General features: G+C 39.5%; 1 protein-coding gene across 1 annotated transcript in view; it reads left to right on the plus strand.

The window, feature by feature from the left end:
* LOC128317443 (sialoadhesin-like) overlaps positions 1-15,245 on the plus strand; it is a 72,296-nt gene that overhangs the window by 19,799 nt on the left and 37,252 nt on the right. Inside the window, exons 11-15 of the mRNA XM_053229305.1 lie at positions 344-613; positions 1,474-1,743; positions 8,853-9,122; positions 10,002-10,271; positions 11,147-11,416. Of these exons, the coding sequence (XP_053085280.1) occupies positions 344-613; positions 1,474-1,743; positions 8,853-9,122; positions 10,002-10,271; positions 11,147-11,416 (1,350 nt within the window). The remainder of the gene's footprint in view (positions 1-343; positions 614-1,473; positions 1,744-8,852; positions 9,123-10,001; positions 10,272-11,146; positions 11,417-15,245) is intronic.

Consider the following 15,245-nt stretch of genomic DNA (forward strand, 5'->3'; position numbering starts at 1 on the left):
TGAGGAGGTTCACCGGCCTCTTCTGGGAGGGATGGGTGACAGCATCCAAACATCCCAGTTTACCTAAATTCTCTATGGCTACGAACCTGTGCCTTTATCTGAGAGAAAAGCTATTAAACAAAAACAAATATGTTTTCAACCTAGACTTAAACACAGACTGTGTCTGAGTCCCAAATACTAATAGGAAGGCCATAACTGTTCCATAACCGGGGGGTTTTGTAGGGAAAAAAAAAACTATCCCCCCAGCCACAGTCTTTACTATTCAAGATACTAATAAAGAGTCTGCACCTTTAAAAACAGCTGAACACACACCAGCTGATTCAGTTGTTTTATTTCCATTCAGATTCCCCTAAAAACACCAGTGCAGTGGTTCTTTCCTCTGGACACACAGTGGAAGGGGGTTCAGTGACTCTGAGCTGTAGCAGTGATGCAAACCCTCCTGTACTCACTTATTCCTGGTTTAAGCAGAGAGCAGCTGCAGACACACTGCTGACAACAGGCCAGAATTACACCATCAGCAACATCAGCTCCCAGCACAGCGGACTGTACTACTGCACTGCTCACAACCAGCTGGGACAGCACAACTCTACACCAAAACGCCTGGACGTGTTATGTAAGTGCAGTGTAAAACTTTTATGTAGCTGTGTAAAGCAGATGTTTTAAAGCAAAATTGTTCTAGTAGTGACATTTCTGTACAAGAAGCTATGCAATTCCTGAAGCACAGTTTGTGTGGAAAAAAGAAATAGCATGTTTTAAATAAAACAATGAGATAATAACTCAAAATATTGACATAACATCTTGAAATAACAAGATCTTAATTCAAAATAATGTTGTATTACATGAAAAAACAACAGCAAAACAGTTCAACCATTTTAACAGCTTGTTATTCAGCAATTTATAAAATCAGATGCTATCAGGGACAGCAGCACACCATCAGGCAGCAGGATTAACATGTATAATGAGAGAGAGAGAACAGATTATTTGGTATGCTCCTCCACTACAGGGTGTACATTGTGAGTGCAAGCAGGGACTCCAGCAGTCCTAGTTATGACAGTATAACTAAATGGGACAGTCAGAAGATAACAGTAATGATGGCACACTGGGACATAAAGCGTCTCACCACTCCACTGTCAACAAACCTGAGGGACTGTGTAAAACAGAGGTGGGCGACAGCATCCAAACATCCCAGTTTACCTAAATTCTCTATGGCTACAAACCTGTGCCTTAATCTGAGAGAAAAGCTATTAAACAAAAACAAATATGTTTTCAACCTAGACTTAAACACAGACTGTGTCTGAGTCCCAAATACTAATAGGAAGGCCATAACTGTTCCATAACCAGGGGGTTTTGTAGGGAAAAAAAAACTATCCCCCCAGCCACAGTCTTTACTATTCAAGATACTAATAAAGAGTCTGCACCTTTAAAAACAGCTGAACACACACCAGCTGATTCAGTTGTTTTATTTCCATTCAGATTCCCCTAAAAACACCAGTGCAGTGGTTCTTTCTTCTGGAGACACAGTGGAAGGGGGTTCAGTGACTCTGAGCTGTAGCAGTGATGCAAACCCTCCTGTTCTCACTTATTCCTGGTTTAAGCAGAGAGCAGCTGCAGACACACTGCTGACAACAGGCCAGAATTACAGCATCAGCAACATCAGCTCCCAGCACAGCGGACTGTACTACTGCACTGCTCACAACCAGCTGGGACAGCACAACTCTACACCAACACACCTGGATGTGTTATGTAAGTGCAGTGTAAAACTTTTATGTAGCTGTATAAAGCAGACGTTTTAAAGCAAAATTGTTCTAGTAGTGACATTTCTGTACAAGAAGCTATGCAATTCCTGAAGCACAGTTTGTGTGGAAAAAAGAAATAGCATGTTTTAAATAAAACAATGAGATAATAACTCAAAATATTGACATAACATCTTGAAATAACAAGATCTTATTTCAAAATAATGTTGTATTACATGAAAAAACAACAGCAAAACAGTTCAACTATTTTAACAGCTTGTTATTCAGGACTTTTTTAAAATCAGATGCTATCAGGGACAGCAGCACACCATCAGGCAGCAGGATTAACATGTATAATGAAAGAGAGAGAGAGAACAGATTATTTGGTATGCTCCTCCACTACAGGGTGTACATTGTGAGTGCAAGCAGGGACTCCAGCAGTCCTAGTTATGACAGTATAACTAAATGGGACAGTCAGAAGATAACAGTTATGATGGCACACTGGGACATAAAGCGTCTCACCACTCCACTGTCAACAAACCTGAGGGACTGTTTAAGACAGGGGTGGGCGACAGCATCCAAACATCCCAGTTTACCAAAATTCTCTATGGCTATGAACCTGTGCCTTTATCTGAGAGAAAAGCTATTAAACAAAAACAAATATGTTTTCAACCTAGACTTAAACACAGACTGTGTCTGAATGTGTCTGTGTCTGTGTCTAAATACTAATAGGAAGGCCATAACTGTTCCATAACCGGGGGGTTTTGTAGGGGGAAAAAACTATCCCCCCAGCCACAGTCTTTACTATTCAAGATACTAATAAAGAGTCTGCCCCTTTAAAAACAGCTGAACACACACCAGCTGATTCAGTTGTTTTATTTCCATTCAGATTTCCCTAAAAACACCAGTGCAGTGGTTCTTTCTTCTGGAGACACAGTGGAAGGGGGTTCAGTGACTCTGAGCTGTAGCAGTGATGCAAAAGGCATTTTATCAGAGTAGCAGTATTGATGCTTCAGTAGTGTATCGTAGTGCTTATATAGTACTGTATGCTGTTTTACTTTAGAAGTTATGCAGGTCAGGATTTTAAAGAGGAATTTAGATTATGATTAATTTTTTTCCCATCTGTTTTTTTTTTTGCTCCATTATAATCTTTATTAACATGTTTTTGATTTACTGATTTATTTTTTACATTTATTTAAATGATTCTATTCAATCTATAGTGCTATTTTTATTTTTAGTGATCTATATATGCTTTCTTTATGCATTCTGTTGTTTTCCAGGAATAATTATAAAACTTTTTTTAATGAAATTACCTAGTTACTTCATTTATCATTCAATCTCTGTCAGTTTGCTGGTCATATACATGACTAATGCTATGTAGTTTGCAAATGAATTAATCAGAAGTAAAACATCTTGTTAATAATCTATATTTCCTATTAGCTAGGATTTGACTTGCTGTCTAGCCAATTCTGCTTATGATTAAACTTTACGTTTGTGTTCAGTCAGTTCCCGCCTCCTCCTTGCCCATGTTCGAAGCATGTAACACACTTCACAGATGGGCAAGGAGGTGCAGAACATTGCCGAGAGCGTCACACTTCCTCCACCGGCTTGCCTTCTTCCCCTTGTACATCCTCGTGCCATCTCTTCCCCAGGCGATGCACACGCACCCGCCATCCACGTGATTTAAAAGAAAATGTGATTCATCACGTTAACTTTTTGGTTAACTTTTAACTTTTTCAGGAATTTATGCTACAGTAGCTCTTCTGTGGGATCGAACCAGACCGGCCAGCCTTCGCTCCCCACATACATCAAAGAGCCTTGGGCGGCATTGACCCTGTCACTGGTTCACCGGTGGTCCTTCCTTGGACCACTTTTGGTAGGTATTAACCACTGCATACTGGGAACACCCCACAAGACCTACAGTTTTGAAGATGATCTGACCCAGTCCTCTAGCAATCCCAATTTGGCCCTTGACAAAGTCGCTCAGATCCTTACGTTTTTTCCTGCTTCCGAAACATCACCTTCGAAAACTGTTCACTTGATGCCTAATACATCTCACCCCTTGACAGGTGCCATTGTAAACCCGACCCAAGTACTGACACCTTATTGGTGGAAAAGTGTGAACGTTATACACGATTACAATCGAATCGAAAAATGCCAAAGGAACATTTTTGTGTATATCTTTGTGTGTGTGTGTGTGTGTGTGTGTGTGTGTGTGTGTGGCCATGAACTGAGGCTGTTCATTTTTTAAAAATCTGTTTAACAGTTACCACCACTAACCCAAATAAATAAATAAATAAATAAATAAAATTGCATGTTGTTACAAGTTGTTAATGTTACATTATCATTACTATTACTATTATTATGTTACTGCTAGTCATTTAATGGGTTTAAAAACAAATCTTTATGTACAAACAGGAAGGCTGTAAACTTCAAGAGGTTGTCAGAGCACCTGTGGAGCAAAAGATCATAAAAACACTAGTGTGTAGGAGAGTTTGAAGTACCGGAAATGTCATTTATTATAAAATAGACTTGACTGATATCAACAAACTCATCTTGCAAAGGGGTAGAGTGTGTGGTGAGAAGTGTTAAGTGTGAAAGTGCTTCAATGTTTATTTCTAATTTTATTTATATTATGACATTCATCTGACATTCTAAGCAACTAACAACTTGAGTTTGGATTGGAAAGCGTGAGAAGCAATAGTATGGCAATAATCCAGCACAGGTGGAACAGTTTTTTTGAACAAAGTGTAAACAGATGAAGTAAAACAAGCCTTATTTCTGTAATCATTCACATTTTCTGCTATACAGTCACATAGCTGCTCAATTTCTAAGAGATAAATAAAAGAAAAACACCAGGAGGTCTGAATGTCTGCCGTGGTAGGCAAGCAGGTGATATCCTCCCAGCTGGGCAATAATGTAAAACAGGAGTCTTAAATGGCAGTCACCACTGGGAGGTGCTAGAAGCAGCCTAGCAATAAGTGATTATAGAGACATCACATGGGTTTGTTTTGGTTTCTTTATTAATGTACTGGTAGATTTATTAAGACAAATATCTTGAAGAATTTCAATATCAGACAGTCTCAACAAACTCAAACCTGACTGGTCAGCGCTCACAGTATTTTGAAGGAACAGAAATAGAGACAGTCATAACAGATGAAACAAAGTAGAGGCAAAAAAATACAGTACATATTTAGCTAGGCCTAGTAAAAGAATTTTTTTTTGTAGCTGAAAAGAAAGAAAAATAGAATAAGAATGCTGTGTTAATCAGACTTGAATACCTTCACGTGTAAAAACAAAGAGGAAGCCAAAATAGGGAGGTGTGACAACACAATGCTGTATCAAGTGCACTACTCATCTTCCGTGTCTTTACTGCTAGTGTCATGAAGAAGCTCATAACTGCTTACAAGTGCAGTACGAGTGAAGGAGGAACAGGCTTTATAAGGCGGTTAATATTCATTAAAAGAGAAAGATAGATTTATTTTGTATTTATAAGGACATTTTTGGTCAAAATTCTACACGTGGTGGATCTTCAAGCGTCGGCTGTCTGAAGGCTGATGTCACCATGTTTTACAGAATGTCGAGAAATATTACAGTAGCAGCAATCCTCATGTTACTGACAGGTAACCTTTTCAGATATTTCAGCTCTTTCTGCTGTTTTTATGTGCTGTTGTGTCACTACTGCAACACAAAAGCCCTAAACATGTCTCTGTGTTTGGAAGTATTTTTATAAATTTGACAGGATTTGGGTGCAGGCAAGAACATTTGTAGGATGTTGTGAAAATAAAAGACAAAAGTTATAGATAAACCTATGAATAATTGCAAATTCTACTGACGTGTGTGTATATGTATGTATGTGTGTGTGTGTGTGTGTGTGTGTACATATATATATATATATATATATATATATATATATATATATATATGAAATCATTATATTATTTTTTCATTATCAAATAATTTTATTACAGTATATTATTAATGTATTATATAATATACGATACATTAATGTCCTGCACCTTTCTTTTTCCGTGTGAGTTTATGTGTCCTGTTAATTCTATAACCCCGGATGAGGTTTATGAACGGTTTCAACCTGAGTTCTATTTTTATCATCATTTTCACACCTCCTTCACTCATTCGCTATGTGTGACTGCAGCAGTGGTTAAAACTGTGGTTGCACTCTTGCTGGTCAATGCATGAGCCATTGCTTTATGTGTTTAACTCACTTTAATTTGTGTTTCTGCTGTGTGTGTGTGTGTGTGTGTGTGTGTGTGTGTGTGTTCCAGGAGTTCAGGCTCAGCACAGTGTAACTCTCTCCTCTCAGAGTCTCTGTGCTGTTACTGGATCTACAGTAAAAATCTCCTGTACATTTACAACACGTGATCACTCCATTGTCACACAGAGAGAGTGGTATCGAGTCCAGAGCTCTGAAGGAGAACCACAAGCCCTGAGCAAAGATCCACAATACTCAGGACGAGTGTCTATAAGAACCTGGTGGTCTGACTGTGAGCTGACACTGAGAAATGTGAGAGTGAGTGACTCTGGAGTTTATAACTTTAGATTTAAAACACAGAGAAGTGTCTGGATATCAGCCTTATCTGGAGTTCGACTGACTGTTACAGGTAATACACACACACACACACACACACACTTTATTGTATAATATGTAGTATGTATTTCAGGTATGTAGTATTTACAGAGTTTTGCTACATAATTGTGTGTAGACTTGCAGTTGAAGGTGAACCCTAACACTGTAGGACAGAGAAAAGTGAAAGTGACCTGTAGCTCCACCTGCAGCATCAGCACATACAGTTTCTACTGGTACAGGAATGGCAATTACATCAGATATACCACTGACGCCTCCATTGTGCTCGACTCAACCAGTCCACATGATGAAGGCAGCTACTCCTGTCAGGTGTATGGGAAAGAACACCGCTCTCCTCCAGTGTGTAAGTGTCAGAGTAAATCTGTCCCTCAGCATCAAACTGAAAACAGTAACTCATATGGCTGTCATTAAAACATCATGATTTGCTTATATCGTTGTTTCTGAAATGGTGACTTAATTTGAAAATTTTACAAAAAAAGTTTCTAGATCAGTGATGGTGTGAGATATTTAATATTTTAATTAATGATTTAGCAAATAATTTAATAATAGATCAGTTAATAAATTGGCGGTGCTGTTCAACATAAGTCTAAACACGTCACGTCACTTCACAGTTCTACCTCACAATATAAATTTTCTGTGACACAGAGAATAAACACGTCTGATCTGCGAAATGTTTATAAAAACAGAAAATATGGTGTTTTGACTCATAAATCTATTAAAAGCTCCACAGGTACAATAGGTCCTGTTGCTATTTTTATTTTATGTTATACATTGGAGGGAGAAATGCAAATCTAGATTTAGATCAGATGTTAGAATTGTACTGATCCAGATTTGCTTTCCTTTAATCAAATATTTTACTGGTTTACAGAACAACTCGCATTTCACATTCATTTCAGCCTCAGATGTGTAAATGAAGCTCTCACAATTCGAGTTCTTTCTTCCTATGTCTACCTCTCTGTGTGTTTCAGGTGTACTGGGTAAAGAGTGTTGGGGTGTGACTTACACTCCTGAACATGTGTGTGCTCTGAAAGACACATTGATTGATTTGTCCTGCTCTTATAAACACCCTGCAGGCCACACAGTGATAAAATCAGTGTGGTTCATTAAAGAGCAGGCTGATGCTGAGCCTGTCGATGTGAGAGAGGATGAGGAGTATCAGGGCCGAGTGCAGTACACACACAGCTCCCAGAATAACTGTAGTCTGAGAATCACTAACCTGAGAGAGAGAGACACTCAAACCTACAGATTCAGATTCAACACTGATGATCCTAAAGGGAAATACACCGGCCAACCTGGAGTCTCTCTGTCTGTTACAGGTAATGCCACATAATTATACATTTATTTAACTGCATTTACAGAGATGAAATAAATGAAAATAATAAACCAGTTTATTATTTGCAGAACTGAAGGTTACAGTATCAGACTTGAGTAATGGGTATAAAAAGCTGAGCTGTTTCACCACCTGCACTCTGTCTAACAACCCCACTTACATCTGGTACAAGAACGGACAGCGTGTCACTGACCGGGACAGAAATGAAATGTATGTCAGTAGTGAGGATGCAGGCAGCTACTCCTGTGCTGTAAGAGGACATGAGGAGCTTCGCTCTCCTGCTGTCTGTAAGAACTCACTTTACACTTCACTCATTCTGTCATCATCTCGCTGCCAGCTTCTGTTAGATTACAGTAAACTCACATGCAGTGATACATGAATAAGTGACGCTTTAGGCTTTTTTAAGTTTGGATTTCTGTTCTAACTCATATTGTGTGTTTTAGGTGTTTTTGATGAGAAGAGCTGCTGGAGTGTGACTTACTCCACCCAGACTATCTGCTCTCTGATTGGCTCATCAGTGGACATACTGAGTTACTATACCTTTCCTAACAATCAGAAAATGACAAAAGTGTTCTGGTTCATTAAAGAGCAGGCTGATGCTGAGGCTGTGGATGTGAGAGAGGATGAGGAGTATCAGGGCCGAGTGCAGTACACACACAGCTCCCAGAATAACTGTAGTCTGAGAATCACTAACCTGAGAGAGAGAGACGCTCAAACCTACAGATTCAGATTCTACACTGATGGGGGTAATTACACTGGTGAACATGGAATCTCTCTGTCTGTCACAGGTAATGCCACATAATTATACATTTACTTAATTATATTTAGATGAAAATAATACATTTGTTAATTATTTGCAGATCTGAGGATTACAGTCTCAGACTTGAGTGACCAGTACATAAAGCTGAGCTGCATCACCACCTGCCCTCTGTCTAACAACCCCACTTACATCTGGTACAAGAACGGACAGCGTGTGTCTGACTGTAAATCTGCCTCCTGCTCTGTAGCTGCAGTCAGTGGTGCGGTCAGTTACAGCTGTGCTGTTGAAGGCCATGACTGTCTCCTCTCTCCTCCAGTGTGTGAGTGTAGATTTCACTCTCCTCAATCATAGTACATCTATATCTATATCAAATGCTGATCCTGAACACACACCAGCTGATTCAGTTGTTTTTTTTCCATTCAGATTCCCCTAAAGACACCAGAGCTGTGGTTCTTTCTTCTGGAGACACAGTGGAGGGGGATTCAGTGACTCTGAGCTGTAGCAGTGATGCAAACCCTCCTGTTCTCACCTACTCCTGGTTTAAGCAGAGAGCAGCTGCAGACACACTGCTGACAACAGGCCAGAATTACACCAACAGCAGCATCAGCTCCCAGCACAGCGGACTGTACTACTGCACTGCTCGCAACCAGCTGGGACAGCACAACTCTACACCAACACGCCTGGATGTGTTATGTAAGTACAGTGTAAAACTTTTATGTAGCTGTATAAAGCGGATGTTTTAAAGCAAAATTGTTCTAGTAGTGACATTTCTGTACAAGAACCTATGCAATTCCTGAACCACAGTTTGTGTAGAAAAAAGAAATAGTATGTTTTGAATAAAAAAAAGAGATAATAACTCAAAATATTTACATAACATCTTGAAATAACAAGATCTTAATTCAAAGTAATGATGTATTACGTGATAAAACAATAACAAAACAGTTCAACTATTTTAACAGTTTGTAATTCAGGACTCTTATAAAATCAGATGCTATCAGGGACAGCAGCACACCATCAGGCAGCAGGATTAACATGTATAATGAGAGAGAGAGAGAGAGAGAGAGAGAGAACAGATTATTTGGTATGCTCCTCCACTACAGGGTGTACACTGTGAGTGCAAGCAGGGACTCCAGCAGTACTAGTTATGACAGTATAACTAAATGGGACAGTCAGAAGATAACGGTTATGATGGCACACTGGGACATAAAGCGTCTCACCACTCCACTGTCAACAAACCTGAGTGACTGTGTAAGACAGGGGTGGGCGACAGCATCCAAACATCCCAGTTTACCTAAATTCTCTATGGCTACGAACCTGTGCCTTAATCTGAGAGAAAAGCTATTAAACAAAAACAAATATGTTTTCAACCTAGACTTAAACACAGATTGTGTCTGAGTCCCAAATACTAATAGGAAGGCCATAACTGTTCCATAACCGGGGGGTTTTGTAGGGAAAAAAAAAAACTATCCCCAGTGCCACAGTCTTTACTATTCAAGATACTAATAAAGAGTCTGCACCTTTAAAAACAGCTGAACACACACCAGCTGATTCAGTTGTTTTTTTTCCATTCAGATTCCCCTAAAGACACCATTGCAGTGGTTCTTTCCTCTGGAGACACAGTGGAGGGGGATTCAGTGACTCTGAGCTGTAGCAGTGATGCAAACCCTCCTGTACTCACTTATTCCTGGTTTAAGCAGAGAGCAGCTGCAGACACACTGCTGACAACAGGCCAGAATTACAGCATCAGCAGCATCAGCTCCCAGCACAGCGGACTGTACTACTGCACTGCTCACAACCAGCTGGGACAGCACAACTCTACACCAACACACCTGGATGTGTTATGTAAGTCAAGTGTAAAACTTTTATGTAGCTGTATAAAGCAGACGTTTTAAAGCAAAATTGTTCTAGTAGTGACATTTCTGTACAAGAAGCTATGCAATTCCTGAACCACAGTTTGTGTGGAAAAAAAGAAATAGCATGTTTTAAATAAAACAATGAGATAACTCAAAATATTGACATAACATCTTGAAATAACAAGATCTTAATTCAAAGTAATGATGTATTACATGAAAAAACAACAGCAAAACAGTTCAACTATTTTAACAGTTTGTTATTCAGGACTTTTATAAAATCAGATGCTATCAGGGACAGCAGCACACCATCAGGCAGCAGGATTAACATGTATAATGAGAGAGAGAGAGAGAGAGATAGAACAGATTATTTGGTATGCTCCTCCACTACAGGGTGAACATACATTGTGAGTGCAAGCAGGGACTCCAGCAGTCCTAGTTATGACAGTATAACTAAATGGGACAGTCAGAAGATAACAGTTATGATGGCACACTGGGACATAAAGCGTCTCACCACTCCATTGTCAACAAACCTGAGTGGCTGTGTAAGACAGGGGTGGGAGACAGCACCCAAACATCCCAGTTTACCTAAATTCTCTATGGCTACGAACCTGTGCCTTTATTTGAGAGAAAAGCTATTAAACAAAAACAAATATGTTTTCAATCTAGACTTAAACACAGACTGTGTCTGAGTCCCAAATACTAATAGGAAGGCCATAACTGTTCCATAACCAGGGGGTTTTGTAGGGAAAAAAAAACTATCCCCCCTGCCACAGTCTTTACTATTCAAGATACTAATAAAGAGTCTGCACCTTTAAAAACAGCTGAACACACACCAGCTGATTCAGTTGTTTTATTTCTAATCAGATTCCCCTAAAAACACCAGAGCAGTGGTTCTTTCTTCTGGAGACACAGTGGAGGGGGGTTCAGTGACTCTGAGCTGTAGCAGTGATGCAAACCCTCCTGTTCTCAACTACTCCTGGTTTAAGCAGAGAGCAGCTGCAGACACACTGCTGACAACAGGCCAGAATTACACCATCAGCAACATCAGCTCCCAGCACAGCGGACTGTACTACTGCACTGCTCACAACCAGCTGGGACAGCACAACTCTACACCAACACACCTGGATGTGTTAGGTAAGTGCCGTGTAAAACTTTTATGTAGCTGTATAAAGCGGATGAACAAAAACGACAAAAGTAAAGCCTCATATTGTTTATGATTTGTTTCTGAAGGCTCAGAGGAGAACACAGTGTTAAAGGTCATCATGGTGGGACTGGTCGTCTTCCTGGCATTAACACTCCTCTCAGGAGCTCTGTGGATGTGGTATGTTAAATGTCAACATACTGAATATATTTGAAACATGATTAAAATTAAATACTCCTTTACAATTAACATGAACATGTGCTTGCTGTTTCTCAGGAAGAGGAAGTGGAGCTCAGCTAATGGCCACAGCAGCACTGGTGACAGCGGACAGGTGAGTGCAGGTGAAAGGAGGGACTGTTTGATCATGTGACATGTTCAAATGTGAACGTTATCCTGTGCTCCTTTTCAGCCTCCGTCTGCTGCTGTGTATGAAAATGTCCCAGCCTCAAACCTCAGAGGGAGAGTCGATGATCAGGATAATGTTCACTATGCCAGTGTTGTTTTTAACTCGCACACACAGGAAGAGTCTCTGTCACCCAGACTTCCTCCAGACACCACAGAGGAAGAGGATGTTCAGTACGCTGCTGTGAACTTTAGCAGGAACACTGCTGCCATCCAGTGAGCAAATCATTATCATTATACCAACACTAATTGTGCTGCTCAGTCTACTTCATTAAGTTCATTAAGTGACTGATTAGAATTGTAAGACATTACACTATTCTAGTCTTTAAATCACCTCTTTTTGTTCCACAGGCTTGTGGCAGATGAAGCGGCAGAAGATTCATCTCAGATCTACAGCAAGATCCAGAAAATCACCAGAAAGAGAACGAGCTGAGAGAGTTGTGATCGTTCTGTTCTGTATCCAAATCGAACAGGAGAAGAGGCGCGGCTTTGGCATTTTATCAGAGTAGCAGTATTGATGCTTCAGTAGTGTATTTTAGTGTTTATATAGTACTGTATGCTGTTTTACCTTAGCAATTGTATATGCAGGTCAGGATTTTTAAGAGGAATTTAGATTAAGGATCATTTTTTTTTACATCTGTTTTTTTTTTTTTTTTGTTCCATTATAATCTTTATTAACGCGTCTTTGCTTTATTCATTTATTTTTTTTTACATTTATTTTAATGCTATTCAATCTATAGTGCTCTTTTTATTTTAAGTGATCTATATATGCTTTCTTTATGCATATAAAGAAAGCATATATAGGCTGTCAGGATGCATGCCTGACACTGAGTTGTCGAATCAGTGAGAGAGAGTAATAAAGTAGCGGCTGGATACGCTTGAGTGAGAGAGAGAGAGATGCATGCGTGTCTTATGTATGCCTTCGATTTTTGTTTTACGTTCTGTTTGCGTTCTGTTTTTGATTAAACTTTACTTTTGTGTTCAGTCAGTTCCCGCCTCCTCCTTGCCCATCTTCGAAGAATGTAACACACTTCACAGATAGGCAAGGAGGAGCAGAACATTGCCCAGAGCATCACACTGCCTCCACCAGCTTGTCTTCTTCCCATTGTACATCCTGGTGCCATCTCTTCCCCAGAAGACGCCCCCGACTGTCCACATGATGTAAAAGAAAACATAATTCATCAGACCAGGCCACCGTCTTCCATTGCTACTGCTATGCAGGCCCAAACGCAGCAAGCTGTGATGCACTGTGTGTTCTGACACCTTTCTATCATAGCCAGCATTAACTTTTTCAGCAATTTGTGCTACAGTAGCTCTTCTGTGAGATCGAACCAGACGGGCCAGCCTTCGCTCCCCACGTGCATCAAAGAGCCTTGGCCTCCATTGTCCCTGTTGCCGGTTCACCGGTTGTCCTTCCTTGGACCACTTTTGGTAGGTATTAACCACTGCATACCGGGAACACCCCACAAGACCTGCCGTTTTGGAGATGCTCTGACCCAGTCGTCTAGCAATCACAATTTAGCGCCTGTCAAAGTCACTCAGATCCTTACACTTGCCCATTTTTCCTGCTTCCAACACATCAACATCAAAAACTGTCTGTTCACTTGCTGCCTAATATATCTCACCCCTTGACAGGTGCCATTGTAACGAGATAATCAATGCTATTCACGTCACCTGTCAGTGGTTTTAATGTTATGGCTGATCGGTGTATATTTAATGCTTCACAACCAAGAGGGAAAACACAGAGCTTAAATAGGGTGAGTAAGTAGGGGAACACAAAACAGCTATGCACAAACATAGGAAGAAATAAAAAAAAATGTGAGTGAGGGAGCTCTCTGGTCTGGGGGAGTTGTCCATGGTGAACGTGACAAAAGATTCCCCATCCTCGACTCACGCCCACTTCCATAGCTGTCATTGGCTACATTTACATGCACATCAAATTCCGTTTAAGGTCTATATTCGGGTTGCAGCCATATTCCGAATACGATGTTTATATGCGTACAGGCATCGGAATATTTGCATATCGCATATTACCCCAAACTTGTCCTCCTTATAATGTGAGCTTTACAATCAATTTTTACATTGTTTTAATAAGTTAAAATGCATTATATTGTTTTAATCCAGAGAAGGTTTTTTAATTCAAAAAGTTAAATAAATACATTAATCAAGAACTAATTAAATCAACTCATTGTTTTACTTTGAAATAATTTAATTACATAAATGATCATATTGAAAAATACCAGTACACTTCATACTAATCACATTATCTATATTTTCATAAAAGGTTCCTTAGTTGAGGCTTTACAACACAGGGAGCTCTAGTGCCATCTGGTGGTTAAAAGGATGAAGTGCAGATAGCAGCCCAGTCTAGTCCTATAATTTTATTAATTTACATTTAATTTAGCTCTAGTCCTTGACATATTACAGCATAGGCAAGACTCACGTGGGCTTATCTGTAGAAAATACAGCTATGATTTTATTTTCCATTTAATTAGTAATCTCTATCCACTGTATCTGTAGAACAAGAATTTACACTAAGATCACATTTTATCACTAAATCCTTCAGCTTGTACACACAGAGATTTCATCACCTCATCACAGTGGTTACAGGAAGACAGCTCCATGATTTGTTCTAAACCCGACACCAATACTGACACCTTATTGGTGGAAAAGTGTGAACATTATACATGATTATAATCGAATCAAAAAATGCCAAAGGAACTTTATTGTGTATATCTTTGTGTGTGTGTGTGTGTGTGTGTGTGGCCATAATCTGAGGCTATTCATTTTTTAAAATCTGTTTAACATATTCTATCAATTAACACCACTAACCCAAATAAATAAATAAATAAATAAATAATCTCTCTAAAATTGCATGTTGTTACAAGTTATTAATGTTATATTATCATTATTATTACTATTATTATGTTACTGCTAGTCATTTAATGTATTTCTGGGTTTAAAAACAAATCTTTATGTACAAACAGGAAGCCTGTAAACTTTAAGAGGTTGTCAGAGCGCCTGTGGAACAAAAGATCATTGAAACACTAGTGTGTAGGAGAGTTTGAAGTACCGGAAATGTCATTTATTATAAAATAGACTTGAGTGATGTGGTCAAACTCATCCTGCAAAGGGGTAGAGTGTGTGGTGAGAAGTGTGAAGTGTGAAAGTGCTACAATATTTATTTATAATGAAACACCAGGAGGTCTGAATGTCTGCCGTGGTAGGCAAGCAGGTGATATCCTCACAATTGGGCAATAATGTAAAACAGGAGTCTTCTAAAATGACGGTCACCACTGGGAGGTGCTAGAAGCAGCCTAGCAATAAGTGATTATAGAGACATCACATGGGTTTGTTTTGGTTTCTTTATTAATGCACCAGCAGCTTTATTAAGACAAGTATCTTGAAGAATGTCAATAT

Source organism: Pangasianodon hypophthalmus, chromosome 25 (assembly GCF_027358585.1).
Source record: "Pangasianodon hypophthalmus isolate fPanHyp1 chromosome 25, fPanHyp1.pri, whole genome shotgun sequence".
NCBI classification, from domain to species: Eukaryota; Metazoa; Chordata; class Actinopteri; order Siluriformes; family Pangasiidae; genus Pangasianodon; species Pangasianodon hypophthalmus.